Source organism: Leucoraja erinacea, chromosome 18, assembly GCF_028641065.1.
Source record: "Leucoraja erinacea ecotype New England chromosome 18, Leri_hhj_1, whole genome shotgun sequence".
NCBI classification, from domain to species: Eukaryota; Metazoa; Chordata; class Chondrichthyes; order Rajiformes; family Rajidae; genus Leucoraja; species Leucoraja erinaceus.
In genome coordinates, this window is record NC_073394.1 from 3,393,454 (window position 1) to 3,417,731 (window position 24,278).

Genomic DNA, 24,278 nt, shown 5'->3' on the forward strand with positions numbered 1-24,278 from the left:
CACTTGCCTGTATTTGGCCCATATCCCAATAGATAATAGGTGCAGGAGTAGGCCATTCGGCCCTTCGAGCCAGCACCGCCATTCAATGTGACCATGGCTGATCATCCCCAATCAGTATCCCGTTCCTGCTTTTTTCCCCACATTCCTTGATTCCGTTAGCCCTAAGAGCTAAATCTCTCTCTAGATCATCCTCAATCAGTACCCCGTTCCTGCCTTCTCCCCATATCCCCTGACTCCGCTATCTTTAAGAGCCCTATCTAGCTCTTGAATGTATCCAGAGAACCGGCCTCCACCACCCTCTGAGGCAGAGAATTCCACACTCACAACTCTCTGCCTCTGTATTCATGCCTTCTATATTCTGTTGTGTGGAAGCAAAGCAAGAATTTCATTGCCCTATCTGGGACACATGACAACAAACTCTCTTGACTCTCTGTGAGAAGAAGGTGTTTCCTCACCTCCGTTCTAAACGGCTTACCCCTTATTCTTAAACTGTGACATGTTTTCCCTCTCTCTCCATCCCTCCCCTCCCCTAGTCATCCTGCCAGTTTCTCTGTTCGTATCCCCCCCCGTCATCACCTCTGCCACAGCCAACAATAGAGCATTGTGGGCTCCACCTTTTTAGTTGGTCATCGGAGTCTGCTCTGATGGTCATACTTCCAGTCTCGCACCTCTAATCTCCCTCTCCCCTGACTCTCAGTCTGAAGAAGGGTCTCAACCCGAAACCGCCACCCATTCCTTCTCTCCAGAGACGCTGCCTGTCCCGCTGAGTTACTCCGGCACCTTGTGTCTTCCTTCACTTACATCTTTATTTTCAGTTTCCAGCTCGAGGCCCGTCTTCAGCAAATTGTCTTCAAACTCTTTTCTTCTTTCCTGAATAAAATAAGAAAATAATCGCAAATTAAATGGGCTGCTGCCACGTTCAAGCACGGTGCCGGAGTCTCCACCTCCGTGGACCCTCATGACTCTATTTACTGCCACACCAGGTTACGTGGCAAGCGGTGCAGATGGCGGCTGGCACGGTGGTGCAGCGGTAGATTTTCTGCCTCACAGCGCCAGAGACCCAGGTTCGATCCCGACCATGGGTGCTTGTCTGTACGGAGTTTGTACGTTCTCCCCGTGGCAAACCCCTTGTGTTTTCTTCGCCACTCTCCAGATTCCTCCCACTCTCCAAAGATAGACAATAGACATTCGGCCCTTCGAGCCAGCACCGCCATTCAATCTGATCATGGCTGATCATCCAACTCAGTATCCTGTACCTGCCTTCTCTCCATACCCTCTGATCCCCTTAGCCACAAGGGCCACATCTAACTCCCTCTTAAATATAGCCAATGAACTGGCCTCGACTACCCTCTGCGGCAGAGAGTTCCAGAGATTCACCACTCTCTGTAGATGTACAGGTTTGTCGATTAATTGGCTTGGTATATGTGTAAATTGTCCCTAGTGTGTGCAAGATAGTGTTAGCGTGTGTGTTGATAGTCTTAGTGCGCAGGGACCGCTGGTCGGCGCGGGCTCGGTGGGTCTAATGGCCTGTTTCCGTGCTGTGTCTCTAAAACTAAAGATAAAAACTCTAAAGGCAACAAGAACCATAGTCAATCTTCTACCGTTATACAACTTTGTCGTCTGCACCCAGATGCCAGCTGGCAGGGGGGCCACTTAGCATAAAGATCTTATCTGCCAATGGTTCAAGCGAGGTCTGTGATCTTCCTGCCACTTACAACATTCCCAACTAATGTTAAATAACTATAATCAGAGCACGGCAAACATAGGTAAAAATACAATGAACTGCAGATGCTGGGGGTACAACATCCGAACCAGGGGTCACACAGTTTAAGTATAAGGGGTCGGCCATTTAGGACTCAGATGAGGAAAAACGTTTTCACCCAGAGAGTTGTGAATCTGTGGAATTCTCTGCCGCAGAAGTCAGTGGAGGCCGATTCAATTGATGTTTTCAAGTGAGAGTTAGATATAGCTCTTATGGCTAACAGAATCAAGGGAGAGAAAGAGAGAGATGGGGAGACAGAGAGAGGGAGACAGAGAGAGAGAGAGAGAGACAGAGAGAGACATAGAGAGAGAGAAAGAGACAGAGAGAGAGACAGAGGGAGACAGATAGAGAGAGAGAGCGAGGGAGAGAGAGAGAGAGAGAGAGAGAGATATAGAGAGAGAGAGAGAGAGACAGAGAGAGACATAGAGAGAGACAGAGAGAGAGAGAGAGAGAGAGAGAGACAGAGAGAGACAGAGAGACATAGAGAGAGAGAGAAAGAGAGAGATGGGGAGACAGAGGGAGACAGAGGGAGAGAGAGAGAGAGAGAGAGAGAGAGAGAGAGAGAGAGAGAGAGAGAGAGAGAGAGGGAGAGAGAGAGACAGAGAGAGAGAGAGAAAGAGAGAAAAAGAGAGATTTATTTTTTTGTGAATGCAGTATAAGGCAGTTTTAAATACCAATATCTGGTGTGGGTGTGAGTATGACAATGGCCAGCAGGTGGCACCTTACAGCTGGTCAAAAATGAGATTGCTTTCCTCATAAAAGGATTGGTTCCAATGACTCAGTGAAATGTCTCGTTTTTAGTTTCCAAAAGACGCAGCATTGAAACAGGCCCTTTGGCCCATCGAGTCGGCGCCAGCCAGCGCTCCCCGCACACCGACACTATCCTACACACACTAGGGACAATTTACAATCTTTACTTTTGGAAAGCTTTTGTTATGCTAGCCTTTATAAATCAGAGCATTGAGTATAGAAGCTGGGATGTAATGTTAAAATTGTATAAGGCATTGGTGAGGCCAATTCTGGAGTATGGTGTACAATTTTGGTCGCCCAATTATAGGAAGGATGTCAACAAAATAGAGAGAGTACAGAGGAGATTTACTAGAATGTTGCCTGGGTTTCAACAACTAAGTTACAGAGAAAGGTTGAATAAGTTAGGTCTTTATTCTCTGGAGCACAGAAGGTTAAGGGGGGACTTGACAGAGGTCTTTAAAATGATGAGAGGGATAGACAGAGTTGATGTGGACAAGCTTTTCCCTTTGAGAATAGGGAAGATTCAAACAAGAGGACATGACTTCAGAATTAAGGGACAGAAGTTTAGGGGTAACATGAGGGGGAACTTCTTTACTCAGAGAGTGGTAGCGGTGTGGAATGAGCTTCCAGTGGAAGTGGTGGAGGCAGGTTCATTGGTATCATTTAAAAATAAATTGGATAGGCATATGGATGAGAAGGGAATGGAGGGTTATGGTATGAGTGCAGGCAGGTGGGACTAAGGGGAAAAAAAGTTGTGTCGGCACGGACTTGTAGGGCCGAGATGGCCTGTTTCCGTGCTGTAATTGTTATATGGTTATATGGTTACTGAAGCCAATTAACCTACAAACCTGGAGTGTGGGAGGAAACCGGAGCACCCGGAGAAAACCCATGCAGGTCACGGGGAGAACATGCAAACTCCGTACAGACAGCGCCCGTAGTCAGGATGGAACCTGGGTCTGTGGCGCTGTGGGGCAGCAACTCCACCGCCACAAATGCTGAGCTACGACGTGCCGTACGTTTAGAAATTGCTTTTCCCAGCCAGATCAACGATCAGACTTTCCAAGTAAACTTGAAAAACTTGAAAATACTTGAGACTGACCAAACCTCTTGCCCACTTCATGATTGCGCCGGCATCTTTAGCCTGCTCTCTCAGCCATCACTCACCCCACCCAGTGCTGCAGTGTGGGTGGAGAGACAGATTCAATGAACACCATTGATTCACACAGCAGACAGCGCTCCACTGTAGAAACCACTGCCCATTTATATGCCTTAGGAGTAAGCCTTTTGCAGAAAAATCCCCACCCCCCCCCACACCCTCCCCCCCACTTAATACTTAAACAGTGATGTGTGTGAAAGAACAGCTCGTTTATCACCGAACAAACAGCTAACAGTGGCTTTTCCTTTATCATCACCACTTTTTTGCATATCTTTCATTCATTGTTCTATATCTCCACCTCATCATATCTCTGTCGAGGTGTTGCTGCCTCGCCAACGGTCTGTCTGTCATTTCCTTCTTTGTGTTTTAAATAGTATGTGTTAAATGTATCGTTTTAGTGTTATTTGGCTTGTTTTATGTGGGGGGGGGGGGCGGAGGTGGGGGGGGGGGGGGGGGGGGGGGGGGGGGAAACTTTTTCTGATCTCTTACCTCGACGGACATGCGATTTGTTTCCGTATCGTGTCTCGGTCCGCAGTGCGGCCTGACATCGTGGAGCTGTCGGCCTTTGCTGGGGGCCGACTTTCGAGAGGTGCCCGCGGTCCCTTTGCCAGGGGTCGACCTCGGAGCTCCAACCGCGGGTGCTTGCGGACTTAACATCGTGGAGCTTCGCGGTCTCTGGTCAGAGACTGACTTCGGGGGAACTCCAAGACGCGGGGGTTTTGATCGCCCTCGACGTAGGGGCTTCGACCGCCGGCTACGGGAGCTCCGATCGTCCCGACCGCGGGTGAATAAAGAGGGAGAAGATTGGACTCTCATGCCTTCCATGACAGTGGGGAATGTGGGGAATCCGCTGTGGTGGATGTTTATGTTGACTTTTATGTTGTTGTGTGTCTTGATGCTTTGTTGTTCCGTATGTGTGTGGGGGGCGGGGGATGGGGGGGTGGTGGGGGAAACTTTTGTTTGAACCTCAGGAGGTTCAAATGATAACAAATAAACTGTATTGTAATGTGTTGTGTTATATGTCTGTATAGGTAATTGGTACACTTGACAATAAAAGACTGTTGAAACCTTTACCTCTTGTTTCCCTTATCCCTAACCAGTCTGAAGAAGGGTCCTGGCCCAAAATGTCACCCATCCTCTGTTTCCCCACAGATGCTGCCTGACCCATCGAGTTATTCCGGCATTTTGTGTCTCGGCAGCCAGCATATCACGACTGTTGGTGCGAGGGAAAGTGCCTCCTGCAGAATTCACAAATCACTACCCCAGGATTTAAGATGTGGCAACATCTAACTCATGGAAGGTGTGTGTGTGTGTGTGGGGGAAATAAAAGTAATTAAATAAACACAAAATTATTTTTCCAACTTTTGTTTCTACTTGCCGAGATGATGGGCATTTGCACGACAGTTTCCTCCCACACTACACTAAGACATGATCAGGATAGTATTCTAGGAATCCTATAGCAGGATTCATATAGTGGGCATGGTGCATGCACCCTGCTCTTAAATCTCCTCCTCAACCTTCCTCAGCTCTGTGGAAAGAGAAAGAGGTAACAGGTTTCAGGTTACGAGGTCATAAGGGATAGGAGGCCATTCGGCCCATCAAGTCTACTCTACTATTAGACACTGCTAATCTATCTCTCCCTCCTAACCCCATTCCCCTGCCTTCTCCACATAACCTCTGACTCCTGTACCAATCATAGGATCTATCTAAGGTACGCAAAAATGCTGGAGAAACTCAGCGGGTGCAGCAGCATCTATGGAGCGAAGGAAATAGGCAACGTTTCGGCCCGAAACCCTTCCGGGTTTCGGCGCGAAACGTTGCCTATTTCCTTCAGGGTTTCGGCCCGAAACGTTGCCTATTTCCTTCGCTCCATAGATGCTGCTGCACCCGCTGAGTTTCTCCAGCGTTTTTGTGTACCTTCGATTTTCCAGCATCTGCAGTTCCTTCTTAAGCACATAGGATCTATCTATCTCTGCCTTAAAAATATCCACTGACTTGGCCTCCAAAGCCTTTTGAGGCAAAGAGTTCCACAGATTCACCACCCTCTGGCCAAATAAATTTCTCCTCATCTCCTTCCTAAAAGAACGCCCTTTAATTCTGAGGCTGTGCGGCCTCTAGTCCTCGACTCTCCCACTAGTGGAAACATCCTCTCCACATCCAGTCTATCCAAGCCTTTCACTATTCGGTAGTTTTCAATGAGGTCCCACCTCTCATCCTTCGAAACTCTCTGTCAGAACTTGCCTGACGAAGGATTTTTGACATGAAACATCAGCTTTAATTTTGACTGCTGCTGGTTGACATAGAGGAGTCCAGCACATCACCAGCAGGCCCTGCAGCTCACAATGTCAGTGCTTGATGGAAACCAGTTCCAGCCTATGTATTGCAAACACACTTTCCTGGCACCACGGACTTTGTGGCATCTGACAGCCCTTTCAATGTAATTAAGGATAAGGGGGAAATCCTTTAAAACCGAGATGAGAAGAACTTTTTTCACACAGAGAGTGGTGAATCTCTGGAACTCTCTGCCACAGAGGGTAGTTGAGGCCAGTTCATTGGCTATATTTAAGAGGGAGTTAGATGTGGCCCTTGTGGCTAAGGGGATCAGGGGGTATGGAGAGAAGGCAGGTACGGGATACTGAGTTGGATGATCAGCCATGATCATATTGAATGGCGGTGCAGGCTCGAAGGGCCGAATGGCCTACTCCTGCACCTAACTTCTATGTTTCTATGTTTCAGAAGGGATAGGTGACGTATCAGGTCGAGACCATTCTTCAGAATGAAGAGGTGACGTTTCCAATTCCTTCGCTCCATAGATGCTGCTTCACCCGCTGAGTTTCTCCAGCATTTTTGTCTACCTCGGACTAGCTTGGATCAAATTTCACTGGATTTGCCTTGCACTAAACGTTAAAGCAGGTACGGGATACTGAGTTGGATGATCAGCCATGATCATATTGAATGGCGGTGCAGGCTCGAAGGGCCGAATGGCCTCTACTCCTGCACCTAATTTCTATGTTTCTATGTTTCAATGCTTCATTTCTCTTCACCACTCGCCTTCCCAAACCATCATCAATGCTGCTGAAGGCATTTTAAAACCCAAGCCGTAGAAGTTGATGTCATGCAGAATGAAAATGGCAACAGGAGCAAAAAGCTGGAGTGACTCAGCGGGACTGGCAGCATCTCTGGAGAGAAGCAATGGGTGATGTTTCAGGTTGAGACATAGAAACATAGAAAATAGGTGCAGGAGTAGGCCATTCGGCCCTTCGAGCCTGCACCGCCATTCAATATGATCATGGCTGATCATCCAACTCAGTATCCTGTACCTGCCTTCTCTCCAATACCCCCTGATCCCTTTAGCCACAAGGGCCACATCTAACTCCCTCTTAAATATGTGCATTAGCCACATCTGCAGTTCCTCGTTTCGCTGCATAATCGAGGACGAGTCTCACCCCCGGTCACTCACTCTTCTCCTCTCCCCGGTTCTTGCTAATGCTTGCGGGGATTAAAATTTATCAATAATAATAATATCAGGTCAGGTCACCGTGGCTCACACGGTGGCACAGCGGTAGAGTTGCTTACAGTGCTCGCAGCGCCGGAGATACGGGTTCGATCCCGACTACTGGTGCTGTCTGTACGGAGTTTGCACGTTCTTCCCCCCGTGACTGCATGGGTTTTCTCCAAGATCTTCGGTTTCCCCCCACACTCCAAAGACGTACAGGTTTTAGGTGTGAAGAAGGGTTTCGGCCCGAAACGTCGCCTATCTCCTTCGCTCCATAGACGCTGCTGCACCCGCTGAGTTTCTCCAGCATTTTTGTGTACCTCAGGTTTTAGGTTCATTTGGTATAAATGTAACAATCGTCCTTCATGTGTGTAGGATAGTGTTAGTGTGCGGGGATCGCTGGTCGGCGCGGACTCGGTGGGCTGAAGGGCCTGTTTCCACGCTGTATCTCTAAACTAAAGTCTGGAAGTGGAGTATTGATGGGACTGAGCATGTTAATTATTTCAGCAGTTGTGGGTGTTTCTGCGTTTATATAATGCACGAGTCATCACACTAATGATCTTCCCAAGTGCTTTACCCTAATTAACCTCCATTCATCTCATCCATCCATCACCTAATTTTCCACGGAATGATATCATTCTTATTATTTCCAGCCATCCTCAGCTCTGGACCAGCGAGTGGTGAAATAATTTGGTAGCTTTCCGCCGTTTCATTCAGGGTGTCAGCGGTTATGGGGTGAAGGCGGGAGAATGGTGTCAGAAGGGAGAGATAGATCAGCCATGATTGAACGGCAGAGTAGACGTGATGGGCCGAATGGCCTAATTCTTCTCCTATCACTTATGAACTTAAATCCATCCGGATTTGCTCACCAGAAATACTATAATTTCCCACAAGGAAACGAGCACATTGGCCTTCAACTTCCCTGGATACAAAATTAGCACCAAAAAATGTTTGGACTTCCCACCCCAAGAATGCGACACGCATTTTTAACCCACGCAGGTCACGGGGAGAACGTACAAACTCCGTACAGACAGCGTCCGTAGTCGGGATCGAACCTGGGTCTCCGGCGCTGCATTTTGCTGCAAGGCAGCAACACTAACCGCTGCGCCACCGTGACCATGGATAAGGTGGATAGCAGCCGATCCACTTGTGTTGCCACAGTCAGATAGCTATGGACTTCTAGCCCAAGATCCCTTTGTTCACTGATGCTCCTAAGTGCACAGGAGAGGTTTAGAAGGAGATGGGCCAAATGCAAGTGGGTGGGACTAGCGTGGCTTTGTCATGTATCATGTATCTGTACATTGTAAATGGTTTCAATGTAATCATGTATTGTCTTTCCGCTGACTGGATAGCCCGCAACAAAAAGCTTTTCACTGTACCTCGGTACATGTGACAATAAACTAAACTGAATTGAAAGAGGGTGGGTCATAAGTGATAGGAGGAGAATTAGGCCATTCGGCCCATCAAGTCTACTCCGCCATTCAATCATGGCTGATCTATCTCTCCCTCATCACTCCATTCTCCTGCCTTCTCCCCATAACCCCTGACACCCGTACTAATCAAGAATCTATCTATCTCTGCCTTAAAAATATCCATTGACTTGGCCTCCACAGCCTTCTGTGGCAAATAATCCCACAGATTCACCACCCTCTAACTGAAGAAACGTCTGTGTGGGCAAGAAGAAGTCTGAAGAAGGGTTTCGGCCCGAAACGTTGCCTATTTCCTTTCGCTCCATAGATGCTGCTGCACCTGTTATGTGGGCAAGTTGGGCTGAAGGGCCTGATTTCACCGTGCATGGCTCTAAGGAATCAAATTGGAAGGTGGAGCTGGAGAAGGAAGTGGCAAAGTTCAGAACTAAACACATCCACTCAAGATGGAACAAGGTAAATCCCAGCCTTACATCTCTCCTGACTTTTATCCTCATCATTACTCACTATCGATAACTGCAGAGCAGATGCAGAGGATTAAATTAGGGTAGAATTGCTGCCTCACAGCGCCAGAGTCCCGGGTTCGATCCTGGTTCGGGAATTTCTCTGCCAAGGACAAGAAGGCTCTGCAGAGAGTAGTGCGTTCGGCCGAACGCACTATGGGAACTTCATTTGCCCCCCTGCAGGAACTATACATCAGGAGGTGCAACTCCAGAGCCAACAATATCATGAGAGACCCCTTCCACCCCTGCAACGGACTGTTCCAGCTGCTACGGTCAGGCAAACGCCTCCGTTGCCATGCGGTGAGAACGGAGAGGATGAGAAGGAGTTTCTTCCCAGAGGCCATTCGGACTGTAAACGCCTATCTCACCAGGGACTAACTCTACTGAACGTTTTTCCTTCCATTATTTATTATGTAAAGGTATATGTGTGTTATGATTGTGTTTATAGTTTGTTTGTTTGTTTGTCTTTTTGCACAAAAGTCCGCGAGCATTGCCACTTTCATTTCACTGCACATCTCGTATGTGTATGTGACAAATAGACTTGACTTGACTTGACTACGGACTGCTGTCTGTACGGAGTTTGCACGTTCTCCCCGTGACCTGCGTGGGTTTACTCCGGGTGCCTCGGTTTTACTCCCACACTCCAAAGACGTACAGGTTTGAAGGTTAATTGGCTTGGTATAAATGTAAATTGTGTGTAGGATAGTGTGTGTGTGTGCGCGGGGATCGCTGGTCGGCGCGGACTCGGTGTTTCCCCGCTGTATGTCTAAACTTGTGGGCCTTACCGTTTTCTTGTCTGCATCTTTAGGGTCGTCCACGTACGACAGAATGAAGTCAATCCTTCTAATTCCATCGCAAAAGAAGACAGAGTCTTTGCTGTGGATCTGTTTATCAATCTGAGGAACGAAAGGAAAAATACCATGAAAAAGTGCCCAGGGGTTTTGATTTGTGACTCGAGTTATTCTTTGAACAAAAATGCTTCGATTAAAAAAAAAACTTTTGTAGCAGATCGGCCAAGCTTCTACAAGGATGAAAATTGTTGACTTTAAAAGTAAGGCAAGCGGCCAAGACAAGCCCACCGCTCAGATCCATGCACGGACGTCCAACAAAAGCAATGGTTATTCGCAATCTGTTGTAGAATAAGTGACCTAACACTGTTACAATGCCTTTCAGAATTCACAGTGAACTGTTGTTCCGCTTGCAATCAAAAAACTATTCAGCACAATTGGTCCTGTATTACAGATAAATCTCCCAATCTGGCCAAACCGCTCCAAATGTGGCTGGCTTTCAGAAACAAGACGAAAAGGCCAGTATTTTCAGCCAAGCTTATCAATATACTTAGTATAATTAATCTGTTTAGAGTTATATTGTCAATATATGTATACAAGCCTGAAGAAGGGTCCCGACCCAAAATGTTTAAGAAGGAACTGCAGATGCTGGAAAATCGAAGGTAGACAAAAATGCTGGAGAAACTCAGCGGATGAGGCAGCATCTATGGAGCGAAGGAATTAGGCGACGTTTTAGGCCGAAACCCTTCTTCAGACTGATCCACATTCTCCAGACTTGCTGCCTGACCCCGCTGAGTTACTCAAATACTTTCTGAAGTAGTCTGAAGATGGGTTTCGGCCCGAAACGTTGCCTATTTCCTTCGCCCCATAGATGCTGCTGCACCCGCTGTGTTTCTCCAGCATTTTTGTGTACCTTCGATTTTTCCAGCATCTGCAGTTCCTTCTTAAATACTCAAATGCTTTGTCAGAATTTCAATGTGGAGGAAGGAACTGCAGATACTGGTTCACATCGTAGACGCAAAATGTTGGAGTAACTCAGCGGGACAGGGGGCGTCTCTGTGGAGAAGGAATGGGTGGCGTTTCGGGTCGAGACCCTTCATCAGACTGAATTTCATTTGCATTTTGGGACTCATTAAGCATCTTTTGGGATTCAGATGATCAGAGCAATTTTCGATTTCCAGAGTTGCATTTGCATCTCCTGGAAGAGCACATAGCCGCTGAGTCGGGGGGGGGGGGGTCTGGCAGCACCGAGGTTTGTAGTCTACCTGTTCGATTTTTCGGCAACGGAGAGACCTGTAGCGCGGATCTGCAGTTAAACAGTTTCTTAAACTGAGCGCCCTCCGCAGACAGCGGTTAGGGATCAATGGAGGGGAGCGAGGAAACGGTGATGCGTTGGGGAGATCACCATAGAGACAGAGGTGACTGTGATGCAGTTGGTAAAAAAGAAGTTCACCAGGATCTGAAAGAAATGGACTTCTTCATGCAGGAAAAAGTAGCCTTCTTGATGAGTTGATAAAGGAGGTCATCGGAGATGTTTGCCAGGAATAGATAGAAAACGTTGTTGCGTGGAATGAGCTCCTTGGTCTTCTTGGAGTTAAGGGCCAGGTTGTTGTCAGCGCACCAGAGGTACACAAAATTGCTGGAGAAAGGCCATAGATAAACTTGTGTTGGAAGGTACACAAAATTCCCCCTTACTCAGCGGGGTGCAGCACCTTCGATTTTTTCCAGCATCTATGGAGCGAAAGGAAATAGGCAGCGTTTCGGGCCGAAACCCTGAAGGAAATAGGCAACGTTTCGGGCCGAAACCCGGAAGGAAATAGGCAACGTTTCGGGCCGAAATCCGGAAGGAAATAGGCAACGTTTCGGGCCGAAACCCGGAAGGAAATAGGCAACGTTTCGGGCCGAAACCCGGAAGGAAATAGGCAACGTTTCGGCCCGAAACGTTGCCTATTTCCTTCGCTCCATAGATGCTGCTGCACCCGCTGAGTTTCTCCAGCAATTTTGTGTACCTTCGATTTTCCAGCATCTGCAGTTCCTTCTTGAACACATAATTAACTGTTTGTTGGGTGAAAATGAGAAGCTGGTGTGACTTGGGTGGGGGAGGGATGGAGCGGGAGTGGGAATGCCGGGGTTACTTGAAGTTAGAGAAATTAATATTCATACCACAGGGCTTTAAGCTGCCCAAGCGAAATAGCCTATCCTACCCTTGAAAGATACAGCACGGAAGGGCCTGTTTCCATGTTGTATCTCCAAACTAAGACTAACTAGGTTGGATTCATGGGATTCACATTGTGGATAATACAGCTCACCCACTCCGTGACACACACTGGTCAACCTGAGGAGCACCTTCAGCAACAGACTGGTCCCACCAAGATGCAGCACAGAACGCCACAGGAGATCCTTCTTCCCTGTGGCTATCAAACTGTACAACTCCTCCCCCCTTCCGTCGTGGGGTCGACATGTATCCTGTTGTGTTTTATGACTGTTGACTCAATCAATTTCCCTCTTGGGATTAATAAAGTTCTCTCGTATCGTATCTACGGCGCTAACGCTGGAGATATTTAATCTTGAGTCACACGTGAGCAATGGTTCTGGCACTTTGTACCTCTGACAGCTGATGGCTCTATATAGCTGGAGTTGTCTCACCGAGATCCAGCCCGAGGAAGGGTCTCGACCCGAAACATCACCCATTCCATCTCTCCACAGATGCTGCCTGTCCTGCTGAGTTACTCCAGCTTTTTGTGTTCATCTTTGGTGTAAACCAGCATCTGCAGTTCCTTCCTACACATACCGTATACACACATATGCAGACATACATATATAGACTGACACACATAGACACACACACATACATAGACACACACACACATACATAGACACACACACACATACATAGACACACACACACACACACACATACATAGACACACACACGTTGAAACACACACAGACACACACACACATAGACACACACACACACACACATAGACACACATACACACATACACACACACACATAGACACACACACATAGACACACACATACATACACACACATAGACACATACATAGACACACACACACATAGACACACACACAGACACACACATACAGACACACACACACAGACACACACACACACATAGACACACACATTGACACACACACATTGACACACACACACATACAGACACACACACACAGACACACACATACATAGACACACACACACACAGCCACACACATACACACACACACATAGACACACACACACACACACACACACACACACACATACAACACACACACACACACACACAGACACACACACATACATATACAGACACACACACACAGACACACACACACATAGACAGAAACACACATATATAGACACACACATACAGACAGACACACACACATACACACATATAGAGACAGACACACTTATATATATATATATATATATACAAACAAACAAAGAGTAGTGGTTGGTGGATGTTCGGCAGAGTTACTACAGCGCTATGTGTCGCTGTTGATCTGTGTGGAGGCAGTGGTGTAGAGAGCCAGCATTCTCCAAACTGCAGCCAGCTCTGGTGCTGATGAATCGTGGAGAACAGTATCATGGAAATAACGAGCCTGCACGCTGACACACTGCAGATATTCCACCAAGCAGCAGACCGTGACTCACCCAGCCCCATTCCCATACCAAACCTGGACTTTTATGGGAAATGCTCTGGCTGTGACTAATCTACACAGTGTCTGAATTCTATAAACACACAAAATACTCATTTAGCACCTATTTAGATGCCAGATTATATTATGGATGGGACTTCTAGAAACAAAAACCCTGCCCTGACGAGACAATGTCTAAACATTTGCTTTCACAGAATCTGAAAAATAAAGTTGAACTTCGCAGTAACTGAACTCATGCACCAAATATGTATTGTGTAATCTGTGGTGTGTGGTGGGAACAGACTTTTAGATGGGAGACACATAATTCTGCAGATGCCGGAATCTGTAGCAAAAATCAAAAGGAAGAACAGCCGGAGGAACTCAGCAGTCAGGCAGCAGCTGCGGAAGGAATGGACAGTAGATGTTTGAGATCGAGACTCTTCACTTAAACTGAAAGTGCAGAGGGGGAATAGATGGTATAAAGAGGTAGAGAGGGGCGAGGCAAGGTTTGATCAAATACTTGTCAATAGACAATCGGTGCAGGAGTAGGCCATTCTGCAGGAACTATGCATCAGGAGGTGCAACTCCAGAGCCAATAAAATCACGGGAGACCCCTTCCACCCCTGCAACGGACTGTTCCAGCTGCTGCGGTCAGGCAAACGCTGAAGAGGGGTTTCGGCCCGAAACGTTGCCTATTTCCTTCGCTCCATGGATGCTGCTGCACCCGCTGAGTTTCTCCAGCTTTTCTGTGTGACCTCCGTTGCCATGCTGTGAGAACGCAGAGGTTGAGAAGGAGTTTCTTCCCAGAGGCCATTCGGACTCTCACTTTACTGAACGTCTTTCCTTCCAATATTTAATATGTAAAATAATATGTGTGTGTTTATGATTGTGTTTATTGGTTGTTTGTCTGTTTGTCTTTTTGCACAAAGTCCGCGAGCATTGCCACTTTCATTTCACTGCACATCTCGTATGTGTGTGTAACGAATAAACTGACTTGACTTGACTTGACTTGACTTGGGCCCTTCGAGCCAGCACCGCCATTCAATGTGATCATGCCTGATCCTGGAGGTTATTGGGTTAATGTGTGATCAGCTATTGACAGTACTGGCCTTGCACCCGTTGGGAGTTTAGAAGGATGAGGGGGAAACTCATTGGAACTTACCAAATAGTGAGCATTCCATGTTCTCCAGAGCTGCTGCCTGACCTGCAGAGTTACTCCAGCACTCTGTGCCTATCTAACTTATTCCTCGTTACTATCTTGTATGTATGAAATATTTTGGGATTCTCTATAATCTGTCTTGCCAAGGACATTTCCCGGCTGCTTCTGACATTCCTAATTCCCAGAATGAGTAATTCCCGGCATTCTTTATAATCCTCAAAGGCCCTGTGCGATCTATTCTTCCTGAATGTCATGGATAATGTGGGAAGACAATACACAATAGGTGCAGGAGTAGGCCATTCGGCCCTTCGAGCCAGCACTGCCATTCAATATGATCATGGCTGATTATCCCAATCAGTACCCCGTTCCTGCCTTCTCCCCATATCCCCTGGCTCCGCTATTTTTAAGAGCCCTATCTAGCTCTCTCTTGAAAGCATCCAGAGAACCTGCCTCCACCGCCCTCTGAGGCAGAGAATTCCACAGACTCACAACTCTCTGTGAGAAAACGTGTTTCCTCGTCTCCGTTCTAAATGGCTTACTCCTTATTCTTAAACTGTGGCCCCTGGTTCTGGACTTACCCAACATCGGGAACATATTTCCTGCCTCTAGCGTGTCCAAACCCTTAATAATCTTTTAAGATTCAATGAGATACCCTCTCATCCTTCTAAACTCCAGAGTGCACAAGCCCAGCTGCTCCATTCTCTCAGCATATGACAGTCCCGCCATCCCGGGAATTAACCTTGTGAACCTACGCTGCACTCCCTCAATAGCAAGAATGTCCTCCCTCAAATTAGGGGACCAAAACTGCACACAATACTCCAGTGACTCCAGGTCTCACTAGGGCCCTGTACAACTGCAGAAGGACCTCTTTGCTCCCGTCATGGATAATGTGGGAAGACTTCTGCATCAGCCATTGCAATTGGTATCCCAGTATTGGCCATCAGTAAGGAATGATTCAGCGGGTGAGGCAGCATCTATGGAGCGAAGGAATAGGTGATGTTTCGGGTCGAGACCCTTCTTCAGATTGCTTCGCTCCATAGATGCTGCCTCATCCACTGAGTTTCTCCAGTAATTTTGTCTACCTTCGATTTTTCCACCATCTGCAGTTCTTTCTTAAACAGTAAAGAATGACTGTTTGGTTCAAACCTGTATCCTGTTTACTTGCCTTGCGAACAAGATTTAAGAAAATAATCTATGGATGGTCTATCATTGTAAATTGCAAATTGGGCCCCATATCGAAGGAGGGATATTGACGTTGCAGAGGGTCCAGAGGAGGTCTACGAAAATGATCCAGTGGATAATAGGGTTAATGTTTGATGAATGTTTGAAGGCACAGTGCCTCTGCTCGCTGGAGTTTGGATGCGGGAGAGACTCATTAAAACGTACCGAATAGTGAAAGGCCCGGATAGAGCAGATGTTTCCACTGGCGGGAGACTCTAGGACAAGAGGCCACAGCATCAGAATAAAAGAATGTTCCAATGGAAAGATAAGGAGGAATTTCTTTAGCCAGAGGGTGATAAATCTGAGGAATTCATTGCCGCAGAAGGTTTTGACCGATTCTTGAATAGTAAGTGTGTCAAAGGTTACGGGGAGAAGGCAGGAGAATGGCAGAGGGAGGGAAAGATAGATCAGCCCTGACCACGGGGAACAGTGGAGGAAGAGACCGACTTTGGTGCCTTCCCACACAGTGGGAAACTTTGATTCTGCTGTGTGGGGATGTTTTATGTTAAATTCTATAGTGTGTGTTCTTTATACCCTTTCTGGCTTAATCCCTCCCCTCACCACCTCCAGTTTAAATTCCAGTTGGAATATTTTGGAGGACCCAAGAACCAAGAAACGGTGGAGCAGCCTCGATGGGCCGAATGGCCTAATTCTGCTCCTATGAACTAATACGAGATGGTCCTGTTAATAAATCCCACATGATGACCTGGGTTTTAGTTCCACAGCTGTCAGGGGTGGGATTTGCTCTCCTAATTCGGGACCGGACACAGTTTTGAACAAATTACTTCCATTCTAAAATTGACATTTCTTTCATTCCACAGCCTTGCACTTCCCCAACCATAGAAACATAGAAATTAGGTGCAGGAGTAGGCCATTCGGCCCTTCGAGCCTGCACCGCCATTCAATATGATCATGGCTGATCATCCAACTCAGTATCCCGTACCTGCCTTCTCTCCATACCCTCTGATCCCCTTAGCCACAAGGGCCACATCTAACTCCCTCTTAAATATAGCCAATGAACTGGCCTCGACTACCCTCTGCGGCAGAGAGTTCCAGAGATTCACCACTCTCTGTGTGAAAAAAGTTCTTCTCATCTCGGTTTTAAAGGATTTCCCCCTTATCCTTAAACTGTGACCCCTTGTCCTGGACTTCCCCAACATCGGGAGCAATCTTCCTGCATCTAGCCTGTCCAACCCCTTAAGAATTTTGTAAGTTTCTATAAGATCCCCTCTCAATCTCCTAAATTCTAGAGAGTATAAACCAAGTCTATCCAGTCTTTCTTCATAACACAGTCCTGACATCCCAGGAATCAGTCTGGTGAACCTTCTCTGCACTCCCTCTATGGCAATAATGTCCTTCCTCAGATTTGGAGACCAACACTGTACGCAATACTCCAGGTGTGGTCTCACCAAGACCCTGTACAACTGCAGTAGAACCTCCCTGCTCCTATACTCAACTATTATCCGGCACCCTTGCTTCCCTTGATCTTCTCGAAACATATAAAATTCTCAAAGGATTGGACAGGGTAGGCCGGGAAACATGTTCCCGATGTTGGGGGAGTCCAGAACCAGGGCTCACACAGTTTAAGAATAAGGGGTCGGCAATTTTGGACTGAGATGAGGAGAGTTGTGAATCTGCCAAAGAGTTGTGAATCTGTGGGATTCTCTGCCACAGAAGGCAGTGGAGGCCAATTCACTGGATGTTTTCAAGAGTGAGTTAGATTTAGATCTTAGGGCTAATGGAATCAAGGGATATGGGGAGAAGGCAGGGACGGGGTACTGTTTGTGGATGATCAGCCATGATCACAGTGAATGCTGGTGCTGTCTCGAAGGGCCGAATGGCCTCCTCCTGCACCTATTTCCTACGTTTTCTCCGAGATCTTTGTTTTTTCCCCACACTCCAGACGTACAGGTTTGTGGGTTTAAGAAGGAACTGCAGATGCTGGAAAAATCGAAGGTAGACAAAAGTGCTGGAGAAACTCAGTGGATGAGGCAGCATCTATGGAGCGAAGGAATAGGTGACGTTTCGGGTCGAGACCCGAAACGTCACCTATTCCTTCGCTCCATAGATGCTGCCTCACCCACTGAGTGTCTCCAGCATTTTTGTCTATTTTTGTAGGTTAATTGGTTTGGTAGAAATGAAAAAAACTTGTCCCTAGTGTGTGTAGGATGGTGTTGGAGTACAGGGATCGCTGGTCGGCATGGACTGGGTGGGCCGAAGGGCCTGTTTGCGGGCTGTATCTCTAAACTAAACTCAAAACTCCTTTGCGACAACCCACTTCCATTATACTCCCCAATATAACTGCGCCGTCTCAAATTCCCATTCATTTTCTCAATGAGAATAACATTGCACGCTGAGACCCCCTGACGTGCTTTGATGCGGGGTCTTGATCAAATGCCATTCAACACAGACATAGATGCAGAAAACCAGCCCCTCTCTGCATTCAGTAACGTTTGCGTGCTAAAACCCCTGTCCCACGGTACGAGTTCATTCCAAGAGCTCTCCCGAGTTTTCCCTGATTCGAACTCGGAGATTTACGGTAATGGCCACTCGTCGGTACTCGGGGCTCTCGTGGACGTTTTTCAACATGTTGAAAAATCTTCACGAGTCTTCCCATGCTTATCTGCCATTAGCGAGTCTTCCCGAGTACCTGCCGTTAGCGTTACGAGCCGCTAAGAGACGTCCCCGAGCTCCGACGTACCCACTATGTTCATTCTCCGTGCTTACCCCGAGTTTGATTTTTTTAAAACTCGGGAGAGCTCTTGGAATGAACTCGTACCGTGGGACAGGGCTTTAAACATGCTGCCTTTCTGCTCTCTATTCTTATATCATAGAATGCAATGCGCTCTTCAACCATAGCTTCCCTCACATTGAGTGAGAACAGACGATCACATCCCCCAAACACAGTGCGAAGCATAACATCGAAAAGACAGCAGGCAGTTTTGTCCTCTCTCTCCTCCCCAATCAGCCACCCAGTGAAATGATCGCACGTGCAATAACTGCCCCAAATAAGATTTATGCCCCAAAATAAACTTGCTCCGGCTTTGAGGTATTAGTTGGAGAAAAATAATCTTAAAATATGGTAACAATTCTTTGCTGTAGCATTCTGATGCATGGTTAAATGGCCAATAACTGCAAGTGAAGCTCTCCCCCACACTACACACTCCACAGCACTAGACAGCAATGTAACCTCTAATGCAGGAACCTCTAGTGTGGGAAGAATGTCCCCCATGTTGGGGGAGTCCAGAACCAGGGCTCCCAGTTTAAGAATGAGGGATCGTATATCTAGGACTGAGATGAGGAAAAACTTTTTCAGCCAGAGAGTTGTGAATCTGTGGAATTCTCCGCCACAGAAGGCAGTGGAGGCCGATTCACTGGATGTTTTCAAGAGAGAGTTAGATTTAGCTGTTAGGGCAAACAGAATGGAGGGACATGGGGTGAAAGCAGGAACGGGGTACTGATGCTGGAATGATCAGGCATGATGATATTGAATGGCGGTGCTGGCACGAAGGGCCGAATGGCCTACTCCTGCATCTACTTTCTATGTTTCTAATCAGTCTCCAATGTATGGATTTTACTAAGTAACTCAATGGCGAAAAGAAAAGCCCTTACAATCAGAACGACCAGGCTGTCAAAGTTCCTCAATGTGAGCGACATATTTATCTAAAGGATAATTTTTTCATAAAGTCCAATTTGCCCCTGCTGTGAAACGCAGCAATTCTAAAATATGATTGGATTATTGTGCAGGCAGGAACTGCAGGTGCTGGCTTACACTAAAGTTAATCACAAAGTGTTGGAGTAGCTCAGCGGGACAGGCAGCATCTCTGGAGAGAAGGAATGGGTGACGTTTCGGGTCGAGGCTGAAGTCTGAAGAAGGGTCTCGACACAAAACCTCATCTATTTGTTTTCCATCCCACACACACTAGGGACAATTTAATTTTACACCAAGCCAATTAACAAACAAGCCGATACGTCTTTGGAGTGTGGGAGGAAACCGAAGATCTCGGAGAAAGCCCACGCAGGTCACGGGGAGAACGTACAAACTCCGTACAGACAGCACCCACAGTCGGGATCGAACCCGGGTCTCTGACGCTGTAATCACTGTAATGCCCCCGTCCCACTTAGGAAACCTGAACGGAAACCTCTGGAGACTTTGCGCCCCACCCAAGGTTTCCGTGCGGTTCCCGGAGGTTTTTGTCAGTCTCCCTAATGGTCGAAAGTGATTTCCGCTTCTTCTATGTTCCGGCGATTATTTAAAAAAATTCAAAACCGGCTGCGTATAAAAATAGGTTGCCGTTTTAAATTCGGTATTTTTTAGTCGAAGCTGGTTGGGTTGCTAGTTGCAGGTGGTTGCCAGAGGTTGCAGGTGGTTGCCGTAGGTTGCAGGTGGTTGCCGGAGGTTGCAGGTGGTTGCTGGAGGTTGCAGGTGGTTGCTGGAGGTTGCAGGTGGTTGCCGGAGGTTGCAGGTGGTTGCCGGAGGTTGCAGGTGGTTGCCGGAGGTTGCAGGTAGTTGCCGGAGGTTGCAGGTGGTTGCCGGAGGTTGCAGGTGGTGCAAGGTAAGACTTCCACTACTAAGTCGCGGCCAGTTTCGAATTTTTTTAAATAATCGCCGGAAACCACTTTCGACCATTAGGGAGACTGACAAAAACCTCCAGGAATCTTGGGTGGGGCGCAAAGTCTCCAGAGGTTTCCGTTCAGGTTTCCCAAGTGGGACAGGGGCATGAGGCAGCAACTCTACCGCTGCGCCATCGTTGCTGCCCTCATCTTCTGACCGGATTATTATTAGGTCTTAACAAAAATAGACAATAGACAATAGGTGCAGGAGTAGGCCATTTGGCCCTTCGAGCCAGCACCGCCATTCAATGTGATCATGGCTGATCATCCCTAATCAGTATCCCATTCCTGCCTTCTCCCCATATCCCCTGACTCCGCTATTTTTAAGAGCCCTGTCTAGCTCTCTCTTGAAAGTATCCAGAGAACTGGCCTCCACCGCCCTCTGAGGCAGAGAATTCCACAGACTCACAACTCTCTGTGTAAAAAAGTGTTTCCTTGTCTCCATTCTGGTGGAAGAACTGGGAAGGGGGAGGGGATGGAGAGAGGGGGAAAGCAAGGGCACTTGGCGTTGACAGCATCAGTTGAACTAACGCAAGAATTATGGACCAACCACTAGGCGGGTTCTACCTGAGAATTGTCAGAAAAGTTGGCGACCTTTCAGCATTAGAGGGTAGACTGCTGTTGTGTGCACAGATAGTTGCAGGCTCCAATGCATGGCTACTATGCAACGCTGCAAGAGCATTACCGTACAGTACCCTGAAACGTTTATTCACGAAAAGAAGGCGTTTTCTCTGCATCTGTGAAACAACCACCAAAAGAGTCACATTGGTTTAGTAGCTGGAGTGAAAGGCATCGCAAATTAGCACCGTGATAGAACAGCTCCAGTTCTATTCTTGTACAGGTTCCGCCACCGATTTCCCGCCACCCTTGGTTCCGCAGCCTGGTCCCGGCCTCCGAGAGGAGTCCAACGGTACCGAGACAAAGTAGACCTTGGAAGTCGGCCGTGGAACGGATCTGCCACGAATTCCACCCGGAGATCGGCCACAGAGGTCCAAATGAGGTAGAGATCAGCCACCTCACCCAGCCTGGGGGCCACACATTTTCGGGGGGGGGGGGGGGGGGGGGGGGGGCTTCCAAGGGGAGGGGGTTCCTAATGCCCAAGTGCGCTCTTGTAATTTTGTCCGGATTAATGGAGGTGCCGGATGGCCGGTTGCCGGATAATCGGTGGTGGACCAGGGATACACGTATCAGGCAAAGAGTGGTTCAGCATATTACCTCAAATCTCCTCACAAAACCAAAACACTCAATGACAGGCCTTGTAGCTTTTTGCCATTTGAAGAGGCACGACCACAGATTTGGCAGAAATAGGATTTGCATTTTGGTTCGTTTTTATTTATTTCCCACCCACCTTGCACCCTTTCCCCAACACCCATCTTACTCCAGCTGAAGAGATCACATTTCATTCTCGGGGGGCATGGAGAGGCGACGTTCCGGGTCGGGACCCTTCTTCAGTCTGACAATGTTGTCCCGATCCGAAACGTCACCTGTCCACGTTCTCCGGAGAAACTGCCTGACCCGCTGAGTTACTGTGAGTCTGTGGAATTCTGTGCCTCAGATGCAGGTTCTCTGGATACTTCCAAGAGAGAACTAGATAGGGCTCTTAAAGATAGCGGAGTCAGGGGATATGGGGAGAAGGCAGGAACGGGGTACTGATTGGGGGTGATCAGCCATGATCACATTGAATAGGTGGCTCGAAGGGCCGAATGGCCTACTCCTGCACCTATTAACTATTGTCTCCAGTACTATATCTTCAACGCTAGATTCCAGCATCGCAGTTCCTTGTGCCTATGGACTTTTTTTCTTTCAATGTGGTGCAGCGGTAGAGTTGCTGCCTCACAGCGCCAGAGACCCGGGTTTAATCCGGACTACGGGTGCTGTCTGTACGGAGTTTGCACGTTCTCCCCGTGACCCGCGTGGGTTTTCTCCGGGTTACCTCCCACACGCCAAAGACGTACGGGTTTGTAGGTTAATTGCTAACTGCATTTCATTGTCTCTGTACTGTACACTGACAATGACATTTAAAATTGAATCTGAATCTGAATCTGAATCTAATTGGCTTGGTGTGAATGTAAAGATTGTGTGTAGGATAGTATTAATGTGCAGGGATCGCTGGTCGGTGTGGACTCAATGGGCCGAAGGGCCTGTTTCTGCACTGTATCTCGAAACTAAACTAAATCTAGAGGAGCTGAGCATTTCTGGCATGGACAGTATTTTCTTGCTCACCTCTAAGAGTGAAAGGCCTGGATAGGGTGGATGTGGAGCAGGTGTTTCTACTAGTGGGAGAGTCTAGGACCAGAGGCCGCAGCCTCAGGATACGGGGTGGAGAATTACAGATGGTTGACTGCAATGAGGACAAAAAGTACACCCTCGTTATAATAGACCATGTGTGGGGGTTGGTGTCCGTTATAACCGAGTAAGGGATTAGCGAGTTAGACGGTATCGTTGTATGAGTAGTAGGAACCAAGAACTGCAGATGCTGGTTAATACACAAAAGTGCTGGAGTAACTCAGCGGGTCAGGCAGCATCTGTGGAGAACATGGGTAGGTGACGTTTCACAGAGTGCTGGAGTAACTCAGCGGGTCAGGCAGCATCTGTGGAGAACATGGATACGTGACATTTCACAGAGTGCTGGAGTAACTCAGCGGGTCAGGCAGCATCTCTGGAGCGAAGGAATGGGTGACGTTTCGGGTCGAGACCCTTCTTCAGACTGATGTGGAGATGGGGGAGGGGCGGGAACCCGCCCCTCCCCCACCTCCACATCAGTCTGAAGAAGGGTCTCGACGTCAGTCTGAAGAAGGGTCGTCAGGTAGGCATCGTGGCATTTACACTAGCAACCCAGCCACTTCTCTGCCGGAGATGAGAACAAAAGTGGACACAGAGCGCTGGAGTAACTCAGCGGGTCAGGCAGCATCTGTGGAGAACATGGATAGGTGACGTTTCACAGAGTGCTGGAGTAACTCAGGGGGTCAGGCAGCATCTGTGGAGAACATGGATAGGTGACGTTTCACAGAGTGCTGGAGTAACTCAGCGGGTCAGGCAGCATCTGTGGAGAACATGGATAGGTGACGTTTCACAGAGTGCTGGAGTAACTCAGCAGGTCAGGCAGCATCTGTGGAGAACATGGATAGGTGACGTTTCGGGTCGAGACCCTTCTTCAGTCTGGGAGTCAGGGGAGAGGGAGACAGAGAGATATGGAAGGGTGTGGTGAGAAAACGAGAGATCAAAGCATACGAAGTATCAAGGGAAATGTGGAATAGATCAGTGTTGGCTAGGGGAAGGTGACAATGAGGTGTCCAATGTAAAATTTAATCAGGAGGACGGTCAGAGTGGTCGGAGAACTAGGATGGGGGAGGGGTGAAGAGAGAGGGAGAGATGCTGCCTGACCCGCTGAGTTACTCCAGCACTCTGTGAAACGTCACCTATCCATGTTCTCCACAGATGCTGCCTGACCCGCTGAGTGTTATGCCCCTGTCCCACTTAGGAAACCTGAACGGAAACCTCGGGAGACTTTGCGCCCCACCCAAGGTTTCCGTGCGGTTCCCGGAGGTTTTCGGCAGTCTCCCTACCTGCTTCCACTACCTGCAACCTCCGGCAACCACCTGCAACCTCCGGGAACCGCACGGAAACCTTGGGTGGGGCGCAAAGTCTCCAAGAGGTTTCCGTTCAGGTTTCCTAAGTGGGACAGGGGCATTACTCCAGCATTTTGTGTCTGTCTGTGGTTCAATCA

At 47.9% G+C, this 24,278-nt stretch overlaps 1 protein-coding gene across 6 annotated transcripts in view; it reads right to left on the reverse strand.

Moving 5' to 3' along the window:
* Window positions 1-24,278, reverse strand: part of LOC129705570 (anoctamin-5-like) — a 131,108-nt gene that overhangs the window by 48,397 nt on the left and 58,433 nt on the right. For all 6 annotated transcript variants that reach the window (XM_055649169.1, XM_055649167.1, XM_055649170.1 and 3 more), the window contains 2 exons: window positions 9,880-9,990; window positions 802-870 (listed from right to left, as the gene is read on the reverse strand). Coding sequence is in view for 5 of the 6 variants with exons in the window: in XM_055649167.1 (XP_055505142.1) it covers window positions 802-870; window positions 9,880-9,990 (180 nt within the window). In the remaining variant the exon portion in view is untranslated. The remainder of the gene's footprint in view (window positions 1-801; window positions 871-9,879; window positions 9,991-24,278) is intronic.